The sequence below is a fragment of the Hyla sarda genome, chromosome 10, assembly GCF_029499605.1.
Source record: "Hyla sarda isolate aHylSar1 chromosome 10, aHylSar1.hap1, whole genome shotgun sequence".
NCBI classification, from domain to species: Eukaryota; Metazoa; Chordata; class Amphibia; order Anura; family Hylidae; genus Hyla; species Hyla sarda.
In genome coordinates, this window is record NC_079198.1 from 33,998,424 (window position 1) to 34,019,210 (window position 20,787).

The window sequence follows — 20,787 nt, forward strand, 5'->3', positions numbered from 1 at the left end:
CTTATAATCTCATCCGCATCAGAGAGGGGGATGAATGGAAAACGGCATTTAACACCAGAGATGGACACTTTGAGTATCTGGTCATGCCCTTTGGTCTATGCAACGCCCCTGCCGTCTTCCAAGACTTTGTTAATGAAATTTTTCGTGATCTACTATACTCCTGTGTTGTTGTATATCTGGACGATATCCTGATTTTTTCTGCCAATCTTGAAGAACACCGCCAGCATGTCCGTATGGTTCTTCAGAGACTTCGTGATAATCAACTCTATGCCAAAATAGAGAAATGTCTGTTTGAATGCCAATCTCTTCCTTTTCTAGGATACTTGGTCTCTGGCCAGGGACTACAAATGGACCCAGATAAACTCTCTGCCGTCTTAGATTGGCCACGCCCCTCCGGACTCCGTGCCATCCAACGTTTTTTGGGGTTCGCCAATTATTACAGGCAATTTATTCCACATTTTTCTACCATTGTGGCTCCTATTGTGGCTTTAACAAAAAAAAATGCCGATCCCAAGTCTTGGCCTCCTCAAGCGGAAGACGCATTTAAACGACTCAAGTCTGCCTTTTCTTCGGCTCCCGTGCTCTCCAGACCTGACCCATCTAAACCCTTCCTATTGGAGGTTGATGCCTCCTCAGTGGGAGCTGGAGCTGTCCTTCTACAAAAAAACTCTTCCGGGCATGCTGTTACTTGTGGTTTTTTTTCCAGGACCTTCTCTCCGGCGGAGAGGAACTACTCCATCGGGGATCGAGAGCTTCTAGCCATTAAATTAGCACTTGAGGAATGGAGGCATCTGCTGGAGGGATCAAGATTTCCAGTTATTATTTACACCGATCACAAGAACCTCTCCTACCTCCAGTCTGCCCAACGGCTGAATCCTCGTCAGGCCAGGTGGTCTCTGTTCTTTGCCCGATTTAATTTTGAAATTCACTTTCGGCCTGCTGATAAAAACATTAGGGCCGATGCTCTCTCTCGTTCCTCAGATGCCTCTGAAATTGAACTCTCTCCTCAACACATCATTCCTCCTGACTGCCTGATTTCCACTTCTCCAGCCTCCATCAGGCAAACTCCTCCAGGAAAGACCTTTGTTTCTCCACGCCAACGCCTTGGGATCCTCAAATGGGGTCACTCCTCCCATCTCGCAGGTCATGCGGGCATCAAGAAATCTGTGCAACTCATCTCTCGCTTCTATTGGTGGCCGACTCTAGAGACTGATGTGGTGGACTTTGTGCGAGCCTGCACTATCTGTGCCCGGGATAAGACTCCTCGCCAGAAGCCCGCTGGTTTTCTTCATCCTCTACCTGTCCCCGAACAACCTTGGTCTCTGATTGGTATGGATTTTATTACTGACTTACCCCCATCCCATGGCAACACTGTTATTTGGGTGGTCGTTGATCGATTCTCCAAAATGGCACATTTCATCCCTCTTCCTGGTCTTCCTTCTGCGCCTCAGTTGGCTAAACAATTTTTTGTACACATTTTTCGTCTTCACGGGTTGCCTACACAGATCGTCTCGGATAGAGGCGTCCAATTTGTGTCTAAATTCTGGAGGGCTCTCTGTAAACAACTCAAGATTAAATTAAATTTTTCTTCTGCATACCATCCTCAATCCAATGGACAAGTAGAGAGAATTAACCAGATCTTGGGTGACTATTTACGACATTTTGTTTCCTCCCGCCAGGATGACTGGGCAGATCTTCTACCTTGGGCCGAATTCTCGTATAATTTCAGAATCTCTGAATCTTCCTCCAAATCTCCGTTTTTTGTGGTGTACGGCCGTCACCCTCTTCCCCCCCTCCCTACCCCCTTGCCCTCTGGTCTGCCCGCTGTGGATGAAATTTCTCGTGATCTTTCCACCATATGGAAAGAGACCCAAAATTCTCTCTTACAGGCTTCTTCTCGCATGAAGAGATTCGCAGATAAGAAAAGAAGAGCTCCTCCCATTTTTTCCCCTGGAGACAAGGTATGGCTCTCCGCTAAATATGTCCGTTTCCGTGTCCCGAGCTATAAGTTGGGACCACGCTATCTTGGTCCTTTTAAAGTTTTGTGTCAAATTAATCCTGTCTCTTACAAACTTCTTCTTCCTCCTTCTCTTCGTATCCCTAATGCCTTTCACGTCTCTCTTCTTAAACCTCTCGTCCTCAACCGTTTTTCTCCTAAATCTGTTCCTCCCACTCCTGTTTCCGGCTCCTCGGACATCTTCTCTGTCAAAGAGATTTTGGCCTCTAAAAAGGTCAGGGGAAGAACTTTTTTTTTAGTGGATTGGGAGGGTTGTGGTCCAGAAGAGAGGTCCTGGGAACCTGAGGACAATATCCTGGACAAAAGTCTGATCCTCAGGTTCTCAGGCCCCAAGAAGAGGGGGAGACCCAAGGGGGGGGGTACTGTTACGCCGAGCGCTCCGGGTCCCCGCTCCTCCCCGGAGCGCTCGCTACACTTCCCTCACTGCAGCGCCCCGGTCGGTTCCACGGACCCGGGGCGCTGCGTTACCACCTCCGGCCGGGATGCGATTCGCGATGCGGGTAGCGCCCGCTCGCGATGCGCACCCCGGCTCCCGTACCTTACTCGCTCCCCGTCAGTTCTGTCCCGGCGCGCGCGGCCCCGCTCCCTAGGGCGCGCGCGCGCCGGGTCTTTGCGATTTAAAGGGCCACTGCACCGCTGATTGGTGCAGTGGTTCCAATTAGTGTTTACACCTGTGCACTTCCCTATATCACCTCACTTCCCCTTCACTCCCTCGCCGGATCTTGTTGCCCTAGTGCCAGTGAAAGCGTTCCTTGTGTGTTCCTTGCCTGTGATTCCAGACCTTCTGCCGTTGCCCCTGACTACGATCCTTGCTGCCTGCCCCGACCTTCTGCTACGTCCGACCTTGCTTCTGTCTACTCCCTTGTACCGCGCCTATCTTCAGCAGCCAGAGAGGTTGAGCCGTTGCTAGGGGATACGACCTGGTCACTACCGCCGCAGCAAGACCATCCCGCTTTGCGGCGGGCTCTGGTGAAAACCAGTAGTGACTTAGAACCGATCCTCTAGCACGGTCCACGCCAATCCCTCTCTGGCACAGAGGATCCACTACCTGCCAGCCGGCATCGTGACAAGTACGTTTATAATCCCTTTATTTTGATGACCTCTAACTTTTTTATTTTTCCGTATAAGTGGCGGTATGGGGGCTCATTTTTTGCGTCATGATCTGTACTTTTTTTTGATACCACATTTGCATATAAAAAACTTTTAATACATTTTTTATAATTTTTTTTTTTATAAAATGTATTAAAAAAGTAGGAATTTTGGACTTTTTTTTATTTTTTTTCGTTCACGCCGTTCACCGTACGGGATCATTAACATTTTATTTTAATAGTTCGGACATTTACGCACGCGGCGATACCAAATATGTCTATAAAAAATGTTTTTTACGCTTTTTGGGGGTAAAATAGGAAAAAACGGACGTTTTACTTTTTTATTGGGGGAGGGGATTTTTCACTTTTTTTTAACTTTTACTTTTACATTTTTTTTACACTTGAATAGTCCCCATAGGGGACTATTCATAGCAATACCATGATTGCTAATACTGATCTGTTCTATGTATAGGACATAGAACAGATCAGTGTTTTCGGTGATCTTCTGCTCTGGTCTGCTCGATCACAGACCAGAGCAGGAGACGCCGGGAGCCGCACGGAGGAAGGAGAGGGGACCTCCGTGCGGCGTTATGAATGATCGGATCCCCGCAGCAGCGCTGCGGGCGATCCGATCGTTCATTTAAATCGCGAACTGCCGCAGATGCCGGGATCTGTATTGATCCCGGCACCTGAGGGGTTAATGGCGGGCGCCCGCGAGATTACGGGCGTCGGCCATTGCCGGCGGGTCCCTGGCTGCGATCAGCAGCCGGGATCAGCCGCGCATGACACGGGCATGGCTCCGATGCCCGCGGTTATGCTTAGGACGTAAATGTACGTCCTGGTGCGTTAAGTACCACCTCACCAGGACGTACATTTACGTCCTGCGTCCTTAAGGGGTTAAAGTAAGGAATATACATAAAAGAAAAAAGGAGAGTATTACTGTTCCCAAGCTAAATCTTGTGTGCGAAATGTGTGTATGTGTTGGTGTATGTGTTCACTAACTCATACACACATCTCGCACACAGGATTTAGCTTGAGAATGGTAATACTATCCTTTTTTCTTCTATATATTACGTGAGGTACACAACCTTATACCTGTACTCGCTAAAACTTGCTTTCAACATCTGTTGAGCCACCTTTCTTCCCATTGAAGTAAGGAAATGAAAGTCTAGCAATCTGTTGAGTGCTGGTTCTTTTCACATCTCTGTGTTACAGTGTTCATACAGGATTCTTTTATACTAGACACCACCACTGTCTGTTTACCATTTGAGTCTCGTGAGTACTCCAAACAAATTACATGCCCGCATATAGTGAAGCAGAGCCAGACAGAGCCTTGCTTTAAATGGGCACTGTCAAACTTTTTATATGTTGTACATCTTGGCAAAACCATAGTTTTTCTAATATACTTCTTTAAAAACTTTTCACGTTTTATTAAAGAAAACTGCCTTCGAAAATCCCCCCACAGGGGGTCCCTATACCTCCTGGGACACTAATGAGTCCCACAGGAGTCATGGACAAGGGTCATGGACATGAAATGGCTGATGGACAAGGCTGCAAGAGGAACACAGCCTTCTGCAACACTGCTGCAACACTGAGTTTTACCAAACATATGCCTCCAGCTGTTGCAAAACTACAACTTCAAGCATGCCTGGACAGTGAAATGATGTCTGGGCATGCTGGGAGTTTTAGTTTAAAAAGCTGTAGGCACATAGCTGAAAGCAACACTGGTGTAAAAAAAAAAGTATATATATATATATATATATATATATATATATATATATTCAAACACTATACCTCCAACTATTCCAAAACTACAAGTCCCAGCATTGCAGGACTGCCTGGGACATAGGAAGATCTAAGTCCTGCACTCACCATATTGTCTTTGGTAGAGTACAGGCAATCTCCAATAATCATTGTGTGTGTGTGTGTGTGTGTGTGTGTGTGTGAGGAAAGGGTTACAGAGCAGAGAGGAAAGGGTTACAGAGCAGGGCTGCCAGGCTCCCGCGAGCAGTGAGTCAGCAGAGTGAGTGAGGGGGAGGGGTCATTACAGTGCAGGCAAGAGGACACGCCCCCTCCCTTTGAGACAATGGAAAATACATTGAGCAGCTGTAATATGCAATTTTTGTGTGAAATATGGGTGATAGAGACCTAAAAATGACATTTTTTGTGGGATCTGACAGGTATGTTTTAATAGATATTGTAAAAAACACACAATAAAAATGAATGCTTGGATTAAAGCCAAAATAATGATTATTCCACCAAAAAGGGTCAGTGTGTGTTCAAATGGGAAATAGCTGACTGGTAGTTGTTAATAAAGCAATAAAATATGATTATTTTTTTCACTTACAATTCTAACTTACTGATCACACAGCTATGGATTTATCCCCAATGGAGGAAGGGTATACTATCTGCGAAGAAGCCAACCACCATTCCTGACCTTGATGATGGAGAGCTACATGTCAAGTCAAAGTAACATGACTTTTCTCAGGTAATGACCTTGGTAGATCAAGTAGCTAGTAGGTCAAGTAGACATTATTACAGACAGCATAACTTGTTTTCTCCTCCCATTAGGGAAAGCATCAACCTACTGGAAAAAGAGTATGATTTTTGGATGACTCATCGGAATATTTCAGTGGAACAAAATGGAAAGACCTATACGCTAAATCGCTATTATGTACCAGTAGGTGGTCCGAGGTAAGATGAATTAGGGATATGCTTCTGTACATAAAGTGTAATATCACTGAATGCATAATGTTTTATATCCTTGAATGCATTTTTTTAAAAACCATATACATTCAGCCTGATCATGTGCAATCACATTACAATGATTGTCTGGTTTAGAAAATCCTTTTTATTTATTTATTTATTTATTTATTTATCCAACATAAGATAACCTGGTTTTAATTATTTTTTAGGCCAGAGTCATATTCTAAGGATTATGAGCTAGCTGTAAACCTCACAGCAGGTATGACCTTTTTCAGATTATCTTTGCTATTAAGTTTGCATTTTTCTTTTGAATTGTCGCCAACACTTTTCTATTTCTTCAGATGCAAATCAAACTTTTTATTCAGAGCTAAAATCAGCTGCTGAGTCTGGTTGGGATTTCTCAACACGTTGGTTCATTGGTTCTACAAACACTCTTTTGGACACAAAAACAAGTGAAATAATTCCTGTCGACCTCAATGCCATCTTATGTCGGGTTGAAAAAACAATTGCTAAATTCTACAATGATTTAGGTGAGAAACCTCCCAACTTGGAATATTACCTGAACCAATAAAATTGTAGATGTAAAATGGCAATAGCCAGAGTAAAGGCTTGTACACACAAGGATATTTATTGGAGGGCTGTCATGGCTACTGGAAAAATTGCAGAATTAGAGAGCATTCTCATTCTATAAGTGAAGCTCCACCTTTGAGCATCTGGTGTTAAATTATCAAAAGTGCCTGTTTTTTTTTTGCTGGTTTTACTTATTCCATTGTAAAAAGTGTATCTGGCTGCCACCAAGAACCATTAATAAAGTGAATCTATCATTAGCAAAAACTTTTTAAATAATGTAGATAATATTATTGCATGTATGTGTACAGTGGGGCAAAAAAGTATTTAGTCAGCCACCGATTGTGCAAGTTCTCCCACTTAAAAAGATGAGAGAGGCCTGTAATTTTAATCATAGGTATACCTCATCTATGAGAGATATAATGAGAAAAAAAAATCCATAAAATCCCATTGTCTGATTTTTAAAGAATTTTTTTGCAAATTATGGTGGAAAATAAGTATTTGGTCAATAACAATAGTTCATCTCAATACTTTGTTATATAACCTTTGTTGACAATGACTCTGGTCAAACATTTTCTGTAAGTCTTCACAAGGTTTTCACACACTGTTGCTGGTATTTTGGCACATTCCTCCATGCAGATCTCCTCTAGAGCAGTGATGTTTTGGGGATGTCGCTGGGCAACATGAACTTTCAACTCCCTCCAAAGGTTTTCTATGGGGTTGAGATGTGGAGACTGGCTAGGCCACTCCAGGACCTTGAAATGTTTCTTACGAAGCCACTCCTTCGTTGCCCGGGTGGTGTGTTTGGGATTATTGCCATGCTGAAAGACCCAGCCCCGTTTTATCTTCAATGCCCTTGCTGATGGAAGGAGGTTTTCACTCAAAATCTCAAGATACATGGCCCCATTCATTCTTTCCTTTACACGGATCAGTCATCCTGATCCCTTGGCATAAAAACAGCCCCAAAGCATGATGTTTCCACCCCCATGCTTCACAGTAGGTATGGTGTTCTTTGGATGCAACTCAGCATTCTTCCTCCTCCAAACATGACAAGTTGAGTTTTTACCAAAAAGTTATACTTTGATTTCATCTGACCATATGACATTCTCCCAATCCTCTTCTGGATCATCCAAATGCTCTCTAGCAGACTTCAGACAGACCGCGACATGTACTGGCTTAAACAGGGGGTCATGTCTGGCACTGCATGATTTGAGTCCCTGGTGGCGTAGTGTGTTACTGATGGTAGCCTTTGTTACTTTGGTCCTAGCTCTCTGCAGATCATTCACTAGGTCCCCTTGTGTGGTTCTGGGATTTTTGCTCACTGTTCTTGTGATCATTTTGACACCACGGGTGAGATCTTGCATGGAGCCCCAGATTGAGGGAGATTATCAGTGATCTTGTTTGTCTTCCATTTTCTAATAATTGCTCCCAGTTGATTTATTCACACCAAGCTGCTTTCCTATTGCAGATTCAGTCTTCCCAGCCTGGTGCATGTCTACAATTTTGTTTCTGGTGTCCTTCGACAGCTCTTTGGTCTTGGCAATAATGGAGTTTGGAGAGTGACTGTTTGAGGTTGTGGACAGGTGTCTTTTATACTGATAAGTTCAAACAGGTGCTATTAATACAGGTAACGATTGGAGGACAGAGGAGACTCTTAACCTTCTTAGCGGTTATCCCGAGCGTGACTCAGGGTTAATTTTCCCTGCCAGGAGCGGCAACCCCGAGTCACACTCAGGGTAGACTTGCAGAGTTGCTGGCCGGGCTGCACGATATATCGCAAAAGCAAAGGAATCGCAATTTTTGCTTTCTGCGATATAGCGATACAGCCCCCGGGAAAACATGCGATTATCTGCTCGGGTCGGCTCCCGTGGCGGGAGCCGGCCAGAGTAGGTAAAGACAAAAAACTAAAAGTCAGTGTTTCCCTACCAGGGGGCATCCAGCTGTTGCAAAACTACAACTCTCAGCATTCCCGAACAGCCAAAGGCTGTTCGGGCATGCTGGGAGTGGTAGTTTCACAACAGCTGGAGGCACCCTGGTAGAAAAACACTGAGCTAAGTGTAAAAGGCCACCGGGAGGAAAATAAAAAAAACCTTCTGCTCACCTAGTCCCGGTCCCTGCAGATGCGGTCCGGGGTGTCCTCTCTTCATTATTCATCTTTAGGACCTTTCCCTTTTCATCCAATCACTGGCCGCAGTGGTGTCACTTGTCAAGCCTGTGATGGGCTGAAGGGGAAAGGACTTGTTCTAATGTGTGCTGCTGCCGAACAAGAAAAGGTGACAAGGGGGATGAATGTGACAGGGGGAAATGTGACAAAGGGGGGGAAGAATGTGACAAAGGGGGGGGGGGGGAGTGGGGGGAATGTGATAAGGGGGGAAGAATGTGATAAGGGGGGGATGTGACATGGAGGGAGGAAGAATGTGACAAAGGGGGGAATATGACAGAGGGGGGAATGTGACAAGGGGGAAGAATGTGACATGGGGGGATGTGACATGGAGGGGGGGATGTGACAAGGCGGAAGAATGTGATAAGGGGGGGGAATGTGACAAGGGGGGATGTGACAAAAGGGAGGATGTGACAAAAGGGAGGAGAATGTGATAAGGGGGGGGGGAATGTAACAAGGGATGGGGAATGTGACGGGGGAGATGTGAAATTTAAATGCAAAAAATTGTACCACTTTTGGAACAAATATCCAGACATAATCATACCGCCAGGGAGGTTAAAGAAGGTACAGGTCTGTGAGAGCTAGAAATCTTGCTTGTTTGTAGGTGACCAAAAATATTTATTTTACTGAGGAATTTACCAATTAATTAATTAGAAAACCTACAATGTGATTTCCTGTATTCTTTCCCCCATTCTGTCTCTCATAGTTGAGGTATACCTATGATGAAGATTACAGGCCTCTTTCATCTTTTTAAGTGGGAGAACTTGCACAATTGGTGGCTGACTAAACACTTTTTTCCCCACTGTTTATTTGTAATAGACATTGGTTAAAGAGTACCTGTCACCAAACTAAACTTTTAATACATTGTTCCTTATGTAATGATAAGACTTTGGTTTTTAATTGCTGTTAAAATTCTCAACCTTTATATGTGGTCAGTGGGTGCAATAGCATTAATTTCCTTACTTTTTTCATATCCTTAAAAAGTACTAAGTTCTTTGAAATATTTAAAGTTTTCCTGTCGTCAACAGAAACATTTTATATTATGTATATAATACTATTATATGTATATTTGTAATATACATTGGTTAAATAATGTGTATGTTTTTGTCCCTACAGCTATTGTTTGTGTGTCTCTATGAGGAGACCAAATACAGAAAGTGTGGGTGGACAAGCAGGGCTCTGTACACTGAGGACAAGCAGGGATCTGCACACTGAGGCTCTATGACATTATCATGGCTCACACAGCAGGATGAATGACAATCCAGGAGTCTGCACAGAGCCCTACTTGTCCTGCCATCACTTCCTGTATTTGGACTCCTCAGAGACACACAAAAGCAATAGCTGCAGGGAGACAACATTTTTCACCCAAAAATATACATATTTTTTAATAAATGTATATTACAAATATACATATAATGGTATAATGTACATTATATCAAAAGTTTTTATTGGTGACAGGTACACTTTAATTTCCTTTTCATCAAATTACGTTGTATTATTCCATGCTTTGTTTTATGTCATTTACTATAGATATGACTGAGAAGGCATCTAAATTTCAGTCTGCCCTGAACCAGCGACTTGAAGCTGTACAGGCTGTACTATGGGATGAGAGTCTAGGGATCTGGCTGGACTATTCTATAAATCAGACTCGGAGGAATCAAAACTTCTATCCCACTAACTTGGCTCCAATTTGGGCTTCATGCTATACAGATCCAGACGTTGTGGAGAAAGCGGTCTTCTATTTGGAGGTTTGTTGATTTTCTTCCATTCATTGTGTTGTTTACAAGTCACGTAAAAGACTGCGTCCATAAGCTAGTTGCATAACTGAGCTGTTTCTGACTGAAAACCACATATGTGCTACTCCATGTAAACTATTACATTTCTGCCACTGATGTATAAATCCAGTGAAGACTTTACAACATGGGTCTGTCATAATAAAAGTGTTTTGAGAAAAATGACCTCTGGGGTTCTCTAATCCTTCTATAAAATAATGTATTCATTGTTAATATATCTAAACTAAAATATAGTTGTGTATATTGCAGACAAGTGGCGCACTATCATATCCGAATGGACTTCCAACTTCTTTAGAAAATTCTTCCCAGCAGTGGGATTTTCCAAATGCCTGGCCACCCTTACAGCACATGGTGATAGAAGGTGATGAACACTTGGGATGTAACACAAATTATGTGTAATTTTTTTGGGAGAATGTAGTATTACCCATTTCAGGTTATACTTTATAGTCAACAGCAGGAGTGTAGGTTCACAAAACTGCTAAATTATTTGTGCAGTCAAAGTTTTTCTAAGAATTTAAGTAGAAATATGCCTGCCCAATATACTGTTCACTCTTCAAAAAACTGCAACAAACAACCTTGTGACCAAAGTATTGAAAAATACCAGTTAAAGGGGTAGTCCAGTGGAATTTTTTTTTTAAATAAACTGGTGCCAGAAAGTTAAACAGATTTGTAAATTACTTCTATTAAAAAATCTTAACCCTTCCAGTACTTATCAGCTGCTGTATACTACAGAGGAATTAATTTTCTTTTTGAAGTTCTTTTCTTTCTGACCACAGTGCTCTTTGCTGACACCTCTGTCCATGTCAGGAACTGTCCAGAGGAGAGGCAAATCCCCATAGCAAACCTCTCCTGCTCTGGACAGTTCCTGACACGGACAGAGGTGACAGCAGAGAGCACTGTGGTCAGACTGAAAAAGAAATTCAAAAATAAAAGAATTTCCTGTGAAGCATAAAGCAGCTGATAAATACTGGAAGGGTTAAGATTTTTAAATAGAAGTCAATTACAAATCTGTATAACTTTCTGGCACAAGTAGATTTAAAAAAAAAAAAAAATGTTTTCCACCGGAGTACCCCTTTAAAGAGGACCTGTGGTCAATCCCCTAAAATTTAGATTTTACTGCCATCAAATAGCATAGGTTACCCTGATTTACTGCCATTAAATAGCATAGGGTGCCCTGATTTACTGCCATTAAATAGCATAGGGTGCCCTGATTAAGCATTATATTTTTACAGTTTCTTTATATGTCCTTCCATTCCTGAGATATAATGGTTTATAGTTTTCAGACAAATCAGGGAATCAGTCATGTTGGTGTATGAATATTACACACTCCCTGACTGTATAATCCTGCCCATTACCTGGTATTCTCTCCTATTATTAAAATTAAGTTCGAGCTCATCTGACTGATTCCATAAATTGTCAGACAAACTATAAACCCTCATATCATCAGGAAAGGTAGGCATTTTAAGAAACTGTAACCAGGTATGTGATCAGGACACCCTAATATATTTGAGAATGCAACATCTCTTTATTTGAGTTGGCCACAGGTTCTCTTTGCAGGATAGATGCAATGAAAATCATAGAATATCTCTAAGTCAATCTTTGGCAGTGCTTAAGGGGTTATCCACCATAAGGTGATTTTAGTATGTACCTGGCAGACAGTAATGGACATGCTTAGGAAGGATCTGCACTTGTCTTGGGGCTAAATGGCTATGTTGTGAGATTGCCAGAACACTGTTGCTAGCTTTTAGTGAATTGGTATTTCCTGTCACAGTTTTCTTTTTTTGACTACAAATACCATAATGTAATTTTCCTCCCTCCCATACATCAGCCACCCCACCCATTGAAACATAAATGAGCTGCATCCATTCAAAAGACCTGTGGTTTTCAATCAGGGTGCCTACAGCTGTTGCATTAGTTGCAGATTGATCTCTCTCCCACCAGGCGATCGCTCCACCCATTGAAGCAGACAGGCTTCCTGTCATCAGCTGACTAGTGAGTCAGGTCTTGGCCGCATTGCAACCTGGGAAAAATCTGAGACAACAATCATTTTGTATGCTGTTAAAAATAGATATTGGGGTGAAAATCACATAAGAATTGTGAGAAAACTGTCACACACAGACACTATATTATGAACTACACTAACTTTAAAGCCCCTGTAGCATAGTCAAATAAAAAAAATTCCTGGAATACCCCTTCACATGCTAGTAGCTAGCAGCGAGTTTCCCACTGCAGGAAACCCGCTGTGAGTTACGCTACCATTGATATAAATAGGTCTGCGGAAAGTCCGCAAATCTGACACTATTGCGGACTGTCTGTGGACCCATTCAAATCAATGGTAGGTTTCCTGCAGTGTGAAACCCGTTGCTAGTAATAGCGTGTGAATGCACCCTTAATGTGTTTGACAAAGCTATGGTTTTCAAAGATGACACAAGTGAAGTAGGACATTTAGAGAACAAAGACAAGTCTAATGGAATTATAAGCTCCCATAGCTAGAATGGTAGAGGTATTTTAACATTAACTTGCCAAAGGGCATTTTTGTTGCTCTGAGTTCAGGTGGAAAAAGATTGTATGGTCTGATATTAATAAAAATAAACATATTATTTTGTATCTTGGTTATAAGCTAACCAAGACACTACTGGGGACACAATAATCCCATCATAAAATATAAAGTTGGAAGGGGGCTTATGATGAAAGGAAATAAAATGGATACAGAATGATCATGGTGGAAAACTACTGGAACTTTGGAGAAAATGATTTTATAGCAAGACAACAACCACAAGCATAAGGTTGAAAACTTGTATGGCTATTGACTCACGCATTTAGACTGCATGCAGCCGAAAGCTTGTATGTAATTAAAGTGGAAGTTACACAGAAGTTTTCAAAGTGGTTGTGACACTAACAATACTTATCCACCATCTTACAAGATATAAGTGTATAATCGCTGGAAGTCTGACTACTGGGGTGCCCATTAATTCTGAGAATGGGGGTCCCAAATCTTCCTTCGGAATGGAGCAGCAGTCACACATGCGCAATGCTGCTTTACTCATTGTCTATAGGACAGCCAGCAATAGCTGAACACTGTACTTGGCTACCTTTAGACATGTCTTTGACAGTGACTGGAGCAGCAGTGTGCAAATGTGCGCCACTGGTTGAGGTAACTAAGGTCTTGCTAGTGGGGTCCTGTGACCTTTATAGCTTTTTTGGTGATTAAAGTAACCTGTCGTCAACAAAAACTTTTTATATAATGTAGATAATACTATTATATGTATATTTTTAATATACATTGGTTAAAAAGTGTGTATATTGTATGTATGTATTATATGTATGGGTGAAAAAGTGCTGTCCCTGCAGCTATTGACTGTGAGGAGTCCAAATACAGGAAGTGAGGACAGGACAAGCAGGGCTCTGTGCAAGCTCCTGGCTTGTCAATCATCCCCATGTGTGAGCCCGTAGCATGTCACAGAGCCTCACTGCACAGAGCCCTGCTTGTCCACCCACACTTCCTGTATTTGGACTCCTTATAGAGACACACAGACAATAGCTGCAGGGACAAAAATATACATATTTTTTTAACCAATATTACAAATATACATTATAATGGTATTATCTATGTTATAAAAAGTTTTCGTTGATGACAGGTACACTTTAAAGAAAATTCTCTAGGTATGTATCTTGCATGTGGTATTGCAGATTGGTTCCATTCTCTTCAATGGAGCGGAGTTGCAATACCGGGCACAACCCATGGAAAAGTGTGGCATGGTTTCTTAGAGAAAGCAGCTAGATTTTCTATTCCTGGACAACCCCTTTAAATGAGTTGTCGGACACTTCAAAAAATTAAATTAATATGCAGAAAATGTTACACAAAACATAAGTTACCTATTAGTTATATTACTTGATGTTCCAGCACCAATGCTCTGCTGGTCTTTATTTTCTAAGGGCAAAAACACACAGCTACCGTCTACCGTAATTTAATTTCTTTCATTTTTTTTTTTTTTTTTTTTTTTTACAAATCCTTAAATATATCTGAAGTATTTTAAAGCTGAAATGTAAAGTGTAAATTTGTCACATAATTTAAAGTGGAATTTATTACCATATCCTTTATGTATGTCATATACTTGTTGTTTTATCTCTGTCAGGTTTGGAGAAGACCCAGTCTAAAAGAGCAAGGGAAATCGCATTTAGTTTAGCTCAAAAGTGGGTTAAAGTAAACTTTGATGCATATAAGAAGTACAAAGCCATGTTTGAAAAAGTAAGTTGTCAGTTAAAAAAATATGGAGTATTTGTGTAAGCATAAGGCCTCATGCAACATATGTAACCTACAGCTCAGTATTATAGATCCAGAGACATTCTGTTTACCACTGTATGGTGCCAAATTCTTTGTATAATATATAAGTCACATCGGGGTAGGGAATGAGGGGGAATTTACTAGGATTGGTGGTCTTATGTAAAATCTTGCTGGCTTCCCAATTGCATGACTTATTAAGAGGCACGCCCACACAAATTTGCTAATTTTCAAACCTGAAGCCAGACTCTTTGGCTTCATAAATTCCCCCCAGTCTAAGAAACTCAAACCCAGACCAATCAAAAGTATCTTGAAAACTCAATGTCCCTTTAAGCAATTTTTTCTTATTGCATAGTGCTTTTGCTCTACCTGCTTTAGTTGTTGTTAATACTTAAAGGGGTACTCCGCTCCCCAGTGTCCGGAAGTTTATTGTTCCGGATGCTGTGTGCGGGCTTCTGTGTTCAGGGCTGCCCCTCGTGACGTCGCGCCCGCCCCCTTCATGAAGTCACACCCGCCCCCTCAACGAAAGTCTATGGGAAGGGGGCGTGACGGCCATCGCGCCCCCTTCCCATAGACTTTCGCTGAGGGGGCGGGCGTGACATCACGAGGGGCGGCCCTGAACACGGAAGCCCGCAAACAGCATTCGGAACAATAAACTTCCGGACGCTGGGGAGTGGAGCTTCCGACACAGGGCAGCGGAGTACCCCTTTAAGTATTAACAACACCAACAACTAAAGCAGGTAAAGGATTGTTCCCCCAAAGTGAATCTTTAGGATTTACTCTGTAAGATCACAACACAACAGAACAATTTTATAGTGAGAATAATTAAAAAAACATTCTGGTGTGTAGATATTGCTGTTACAAACTTGCTATGGCACCCAATGGGTATTATCTGACATCCTCTCAGAATGTTCCCCCACCGCAGAGTAAAGAGGCGCAATTATTATTGGCTGACCTGCACAATAGCAGGAAGCACTCCACCACCTACAAGAGGTATCTCTGCTGTGGGTCTGAGCTACTGAGCATGTGCGACTACCAGCATGTGTAGTTAACAGCAATATCTAGACATTATGTTATGCATTATCAGCCTTATTCATGTCAACCTTTTGCTCCTTTGTTTACCGTACATTGGCAAAGCGACCCAATTTATACACTAAATGTACCCATTGTGGTTCATTGTCAGATGGAAGCCAAAAGTGTGTCCATTTAGGAAAAAAGCTAATACACTCCTGCCTGGCACTCTGCACTTCTGGTCCATGTTACCTCTGTCACTGGTTACATTGTCTGGTGCTGTGATGTTCCAGACTGATATATTGGCTAATATATTGATAATTATTGGCTGCAGCACTTGTGTCCTGCTCTTTAGTGATGTCGCGAACATAAAATTTTCCGCAAAAGTTTGTGAACAGGTGAACCGGGCAAACTGCCATTGACTTCAATGGGCAGGCAAATTTTAAAACCCACAGGGACTCTTTCTGGCCACAATAGTGATTTAAAAGTTGTTTCAAGGGGACTAACACCTGGACTGTGGTGTGCCGGAGTGGGATCCATGGCAAAACTCCCATGGAAAATTACATAGTTGATGCAGAGTATGGTTTTAATCCATAAAGGGCATAAATCACCTATTATTCCTAAATGGTTTGGAATAACGTGCTTTAGCCCCCTTTAGGCATCACAGAGTTAGATTCCCCCCTTTAGACAGCACATAGATTCCCCCATATTAGGCAGCACATAGTTAGAGCCTCCCTTTAGGCAGCACATAGTTAGATCCCCCCTTTAGGCATCACATAGTTAGATTCCCCCTTTAGGCAGCACATAAGATTCCCCCATATCAGGCAGCACATAGTTAGAGCCCCCCTTGAGGCAGCACATAGTGGGATTTGAACACAAGGCCCCAGCGCTGCAAGGCAGCAGTGCTAACCTCTGAGCCACCATGCTACCCTTAGCATACATCTAATATCCTTGGTTGCAAAAATGGACAGAGATGTCAGCAGAGAGTACCTGAAAAATTAGGCATGTACACATGCCTGAAAAATTTTGTATTGTTGCAGCCGCTTCTGTAGCAGCGGCCATAAAAATTGCAGCACCATAACAATTGCAGCAGCAGAGGCCAGAAAAATTAAGCATGTACACGTGGATGAAAAATTGGGTATTGTCGCAGCCGCATCTATAGCAGCAGCCAGAAAAATTGCAGCACCAGAAAAAGTGCAGTAGCAGAGGACAGAAAAATTAGGCATGTACACCTGGCTGGAAAATGTGGTATTGTCGCAGCTGTAGCAGCGGCCATAAAAATTGCAGCACCATAACAAGTGCAGCAGCAGAGGCCAGAAAAATTAGGCATGTACACATGGATGAAAAATTTGGTATTGTCGCAGCCGCTGCTATAGCAGCAGCCTGAAAAATGTCTGTTTGTTTTGCCAGGCAGAAAGTGCCCTAAAACATTGCAGCTTGAACCCTAGTTGGTGGCGGATAAGTCACGCAAGTCATCCGGCATTCAGAGTTCAAATACAGCAGCGTGTGGACCATTTTTAGGCCAAGGCAGCTCATCTGATCAGGCCTTGTTCAGTCGAATGTATCACCCAGTGTCAGTCCCTTCGGGATCCATCCCTCATTCATCTTAAGAAAGGTGAGGTAATCCAGACTTTTTTGACCAAGGCGACTCCTCTTCTCAGTGACAATACCTCCTGCTGCACTGAAGGTCCTTTCTGACAGGACACTTGAAGCAGGACAGGCCAGAAGTTCGAGCGCAAATTGGGATAGCTCAGGCCACAGGTCAAGCCGGCACACCCAGTAGTCAAGGGGTTCATCGCTCCTCAGTGTGTCGATATCTGCGGTTAAGGCCAGGTAGTCTGCTACCTGTCGGTCAAGCCGTTCTCTGATGGTGGACCCTGAAGGGCTGTGGCGATGCGTAGGACTTAAAAAGCTCTGCATGTCCTCCATCAACGGCATGTCTGTACAGCTTCCTGTCCTTGCCGGCGTGTTCATGGGAGGAGGAGGAGGATTACTTTCACCTCTTCCCCTGTTAGATCCCTGTTGTGCTGTGACATGACACTTATACGCTGTGTACAGCATACTTCTTAATTTATTTTGGACCTGCTGAATCCTTTCTGCCTTGCTGTAATGCGGTAACATGTCAGGCACTTTATGTTTATACTGGGGGTCTAGTAGTGTGGACACCCAGTACAGGTCGTTCTCCATCATCCTTTTTATACAAGGGTCCTTCAACAGGCACGACAGCATGAAAGACCCCATTTGCACAAGGACGAATGCCGAGCTACTCATGTCCCGTTCCTCGTCCTCAGTGATGTCAGGGAAGGTATAATCTTCTTCCCCCCCCAGCCACGTACAACACCACGGGAACCAGATAGGTGACAAGGAGCACCCTGGGATGCCTGCTGTGGTTGGTCTTCCTCCTCCTCTTCAAAGCCACATTCTTCCTCTGACTCCTCTTCCTCACAATCCTCTTCCAGCGTTGCCGCAGGTCCAGCAAGCGATGCTGATAAGGCTGTTTCTGGTGGTGATGGTGTCCACAACTCTTCCTCTTGACGCTCATCTACTGCCTGATCCAGCACTCTTTGCATGGCACGCTACAGGAAGAAACAAACGGTATGATGTCACTGATGGTGCCTTCGGTGCGACTGACCAGGTTTGTCACCTCCTCAAAAGGACGCATGAGCCTACAGGCATTGCGCATGAGCCTCCAGTAATGTGGCAAAAAAATTCCCAGCTCCGCAGATTATGTCCTAGCACCCCGGTCATACAAATATTCGTTGACGGCTTTTTCTTGTTGGAGCAGGTGGTCGAACATTAGGAGTGTTGAATTCCAACGTGTCGGGCTGTCTCAAATCAAGCGCCTCAATGGCATGTTGTTTCGCCGCTGCATATCTGACAAGTGCGCCATGGCCGTGTAGGAACGCCTGAAATGGCCACACACCTTCCTGGACTGCTTCAGGACATCCTGTAAGCCTGGGTACTCGAGCACAAAGCGTTGTACAATCAGATTACACACATGTGCCATGCACGGCACATGTGTCAACTTGCCCAACCTCAATGCCGCCAACAAATTTGTTCCGTTGTCACAAACCACCTTGCCGATCTCCAGTTGGTGCGGAGTCAGCCACTGGTCCACCTGTGCGTTGAGGGCCGACAGGAGCGCTGGTGCGGTGTGACTCTCCGCTTTGAGGCAAGTCAACCCCAAGATGGCGTGACACTTCCGTATCTGGGATCTGGAATAGCACCTGGGGAGCTGGGGGGGTGCCGGTGATGTGGAGCAAGACGCAGCAGTGGAAGAGGACTCGGCCGAGGATGTTATGGAAGAGGATGGAGTAGGAGGAGTAGAGGAGGTGGCAGCAGGCCTGCCTGCAAGTCGTGGTGGTGTAACCAACTCCTCTACAGAGCCACGCATTCCATGCTTGGCAGCCGTCACCAGGTTTACCAAATGAGCAGTGTAGGTGATATACCTGCCCTGACCATGCTTTGCAGACCAGGTATCAGTGGTCAGATGGACCCTTGCCCCTACACTGTGTGCCAGACATGCCATAATTTCCTTTTGCACAATGGAGTAAAGGTTGGGGGATTGCCTTTTGTGCAAAAAAATTTCGTCCGGGTACCTTCCACTGCGGTGTCCCAAAGGCTACAAATTTTTTAAAGGCCTCAGACTCCACCACTTTGTATGGTAAAAGCTGGCGGGCTAGCAGTTCCGAAAAGCCAGCTGTCAGACACCAGGCTAGGGGGTGACTTTGAGACATTGTCTTCTTGCTCTCAAACATCTCCTTGACAGACACCTGACTGTGGACAGATGAGCAGGAACTGCTCAAGGCGAGAGACGGAGAGGCGGATGGTTGAGAGGGGGCAAGGAGGGCAGCAGTGGTTGACCTGGCTGAAGATGCTGGACCAGGAGGAGGATGGCGGCTTTGACTTTGTGTGCTGCTTGTACTGACGTGTTGATCCCATAGGCGTTTGTGATGTGACATCATGTGCCTTCGCAAAGCAGTTGTGCCTAAGTGGGTGTTGGACTTCCCACGACTCAGTTTCTTCTGGCACAGGTTGCAAATGGCCTCGCTGTTGTCAGAGGCAGACACACACAAAAATGCCACACTGCTGAGCTCTGCGATGACGGCATTCTGGTGGTGGCAACAGCATGCGTTAATTGGCGTCCCGTCTGGCTGACCCTGGGTGCCGATGCATGCTGTCTGACTGTGCCACTAAGTCCTTGTGACGACCTCCCCCTGCTTCCAACTCGTCTCCTCCTTCTCTCTGTCTCCCCATCTGAACTTTCACCCTCTTTTTCTCTTCTAGCGGGCACCCACGTGGCATCCACGGACACATCATCATCATCATCAACACCTTCACCGCTATTTGACACCTCAAAAAAGGAAGCAGCAGCGGGTACAACATCATCATCACACCGTACGTCCATGTGTGTAATGCTGCCTGACTGAGACATATCCCTGTTAACTACATCCTCTGGCAATAATGGTTGTGCATCACTCATGTCTTCAAACTGATGTGTAAATAACTCCTCTGACGGATCAAGTAAAGCTGCTGTGATGCTAGTGTTGGTGGTGGCGGCAGGCGGGCAAGTGGTAGCATGAGAGGTGCCCGAAGCTAAGCTAGAGGAGGAGAAGGACGGTGCGTAAAGGTTCCGAGCGGAAGCTTTAGTAGTAGATTGGGTGTCTTGTGCAGTCAAATAAGTCCTCAGAACTTTGGGGGTTCAGGGTACGTGGCCTCTGAACACTGGCCATTCTAGGGCCAAAGGGAATCCCAGCACCACGACGGCCCCTGTGGGGTGGCCTTCCTCTGCCTGTCATTTTTTTGGTTATATTTGTACAAGTGTCACACCTAATGTGATTTGCACTAGGGTGAAACAATTTGCCCTGCAGGCAAGAAAAATGGCAACTGTGACATGAACTAACAGTGACGACTGATTTTATTTAACAGCCAAAAAAGGTATTTTTTTTTTAATTTGCACAACTGTCACACCTAATGTGATTTGCACTAGGGTGACACAATTTGCCCTGCAGGCAACAAAAATGGCAACTGTGACGTGAACTAACAGTGACGACTGATTTAATTTGCACAACTGTCACACCTAATGTGATTTGCACTAGTGTGACAATGAGCAAAAAAACTTGCCAGCGGAGTTCCCCTTTTATGCAGTGGTCCCCAACCAG

At 44.0% G+C, this 20,787-nt stretch overlaps 1 protein-coding gene across 9 annotated transcripts in view; it reads left to right on the top strand.

Moving 5' to 3' along the window:
- The window catches only part of TREH (trehalase), a 120,004-nt gene that overhangs the window by 88,057 nt on the left and 11,160 nt on the right, over nt 1-20,787 (top strand). For all 9 annotated transcript variants that reach the window (XM_056544786.1, XM_056544791.1, XM_056544787.1 and 6 more), the window contains 7 exons: nt 5,477-5,593; nt 5,677-5,799; nt 6,021-6,070; nt 6,153-6,341; nt 10,070-10,287; nt 10,582-10,693; nt 14,469-14,581. In XM_056544786.1, coding sequence (XP_056400761.1) covers nt 5,477-5,593; nt 5,677-5,799; nt 6,021-6,070; nt 6,153-6,341; nt 10,070-10,287; nt 10,582-10,693; nt 14,469-14,581 — 922 coding nt within the window. The remainder of the gene's footprint in view (nt 1-5,476; nt 5,594-5,676; nt 5,800-6,020; nt 6,071-6,152; nt 6,342-10,069; nt 10,288-10,581; nt 10,694-14,468; nt 14,582-20,787) is intronic.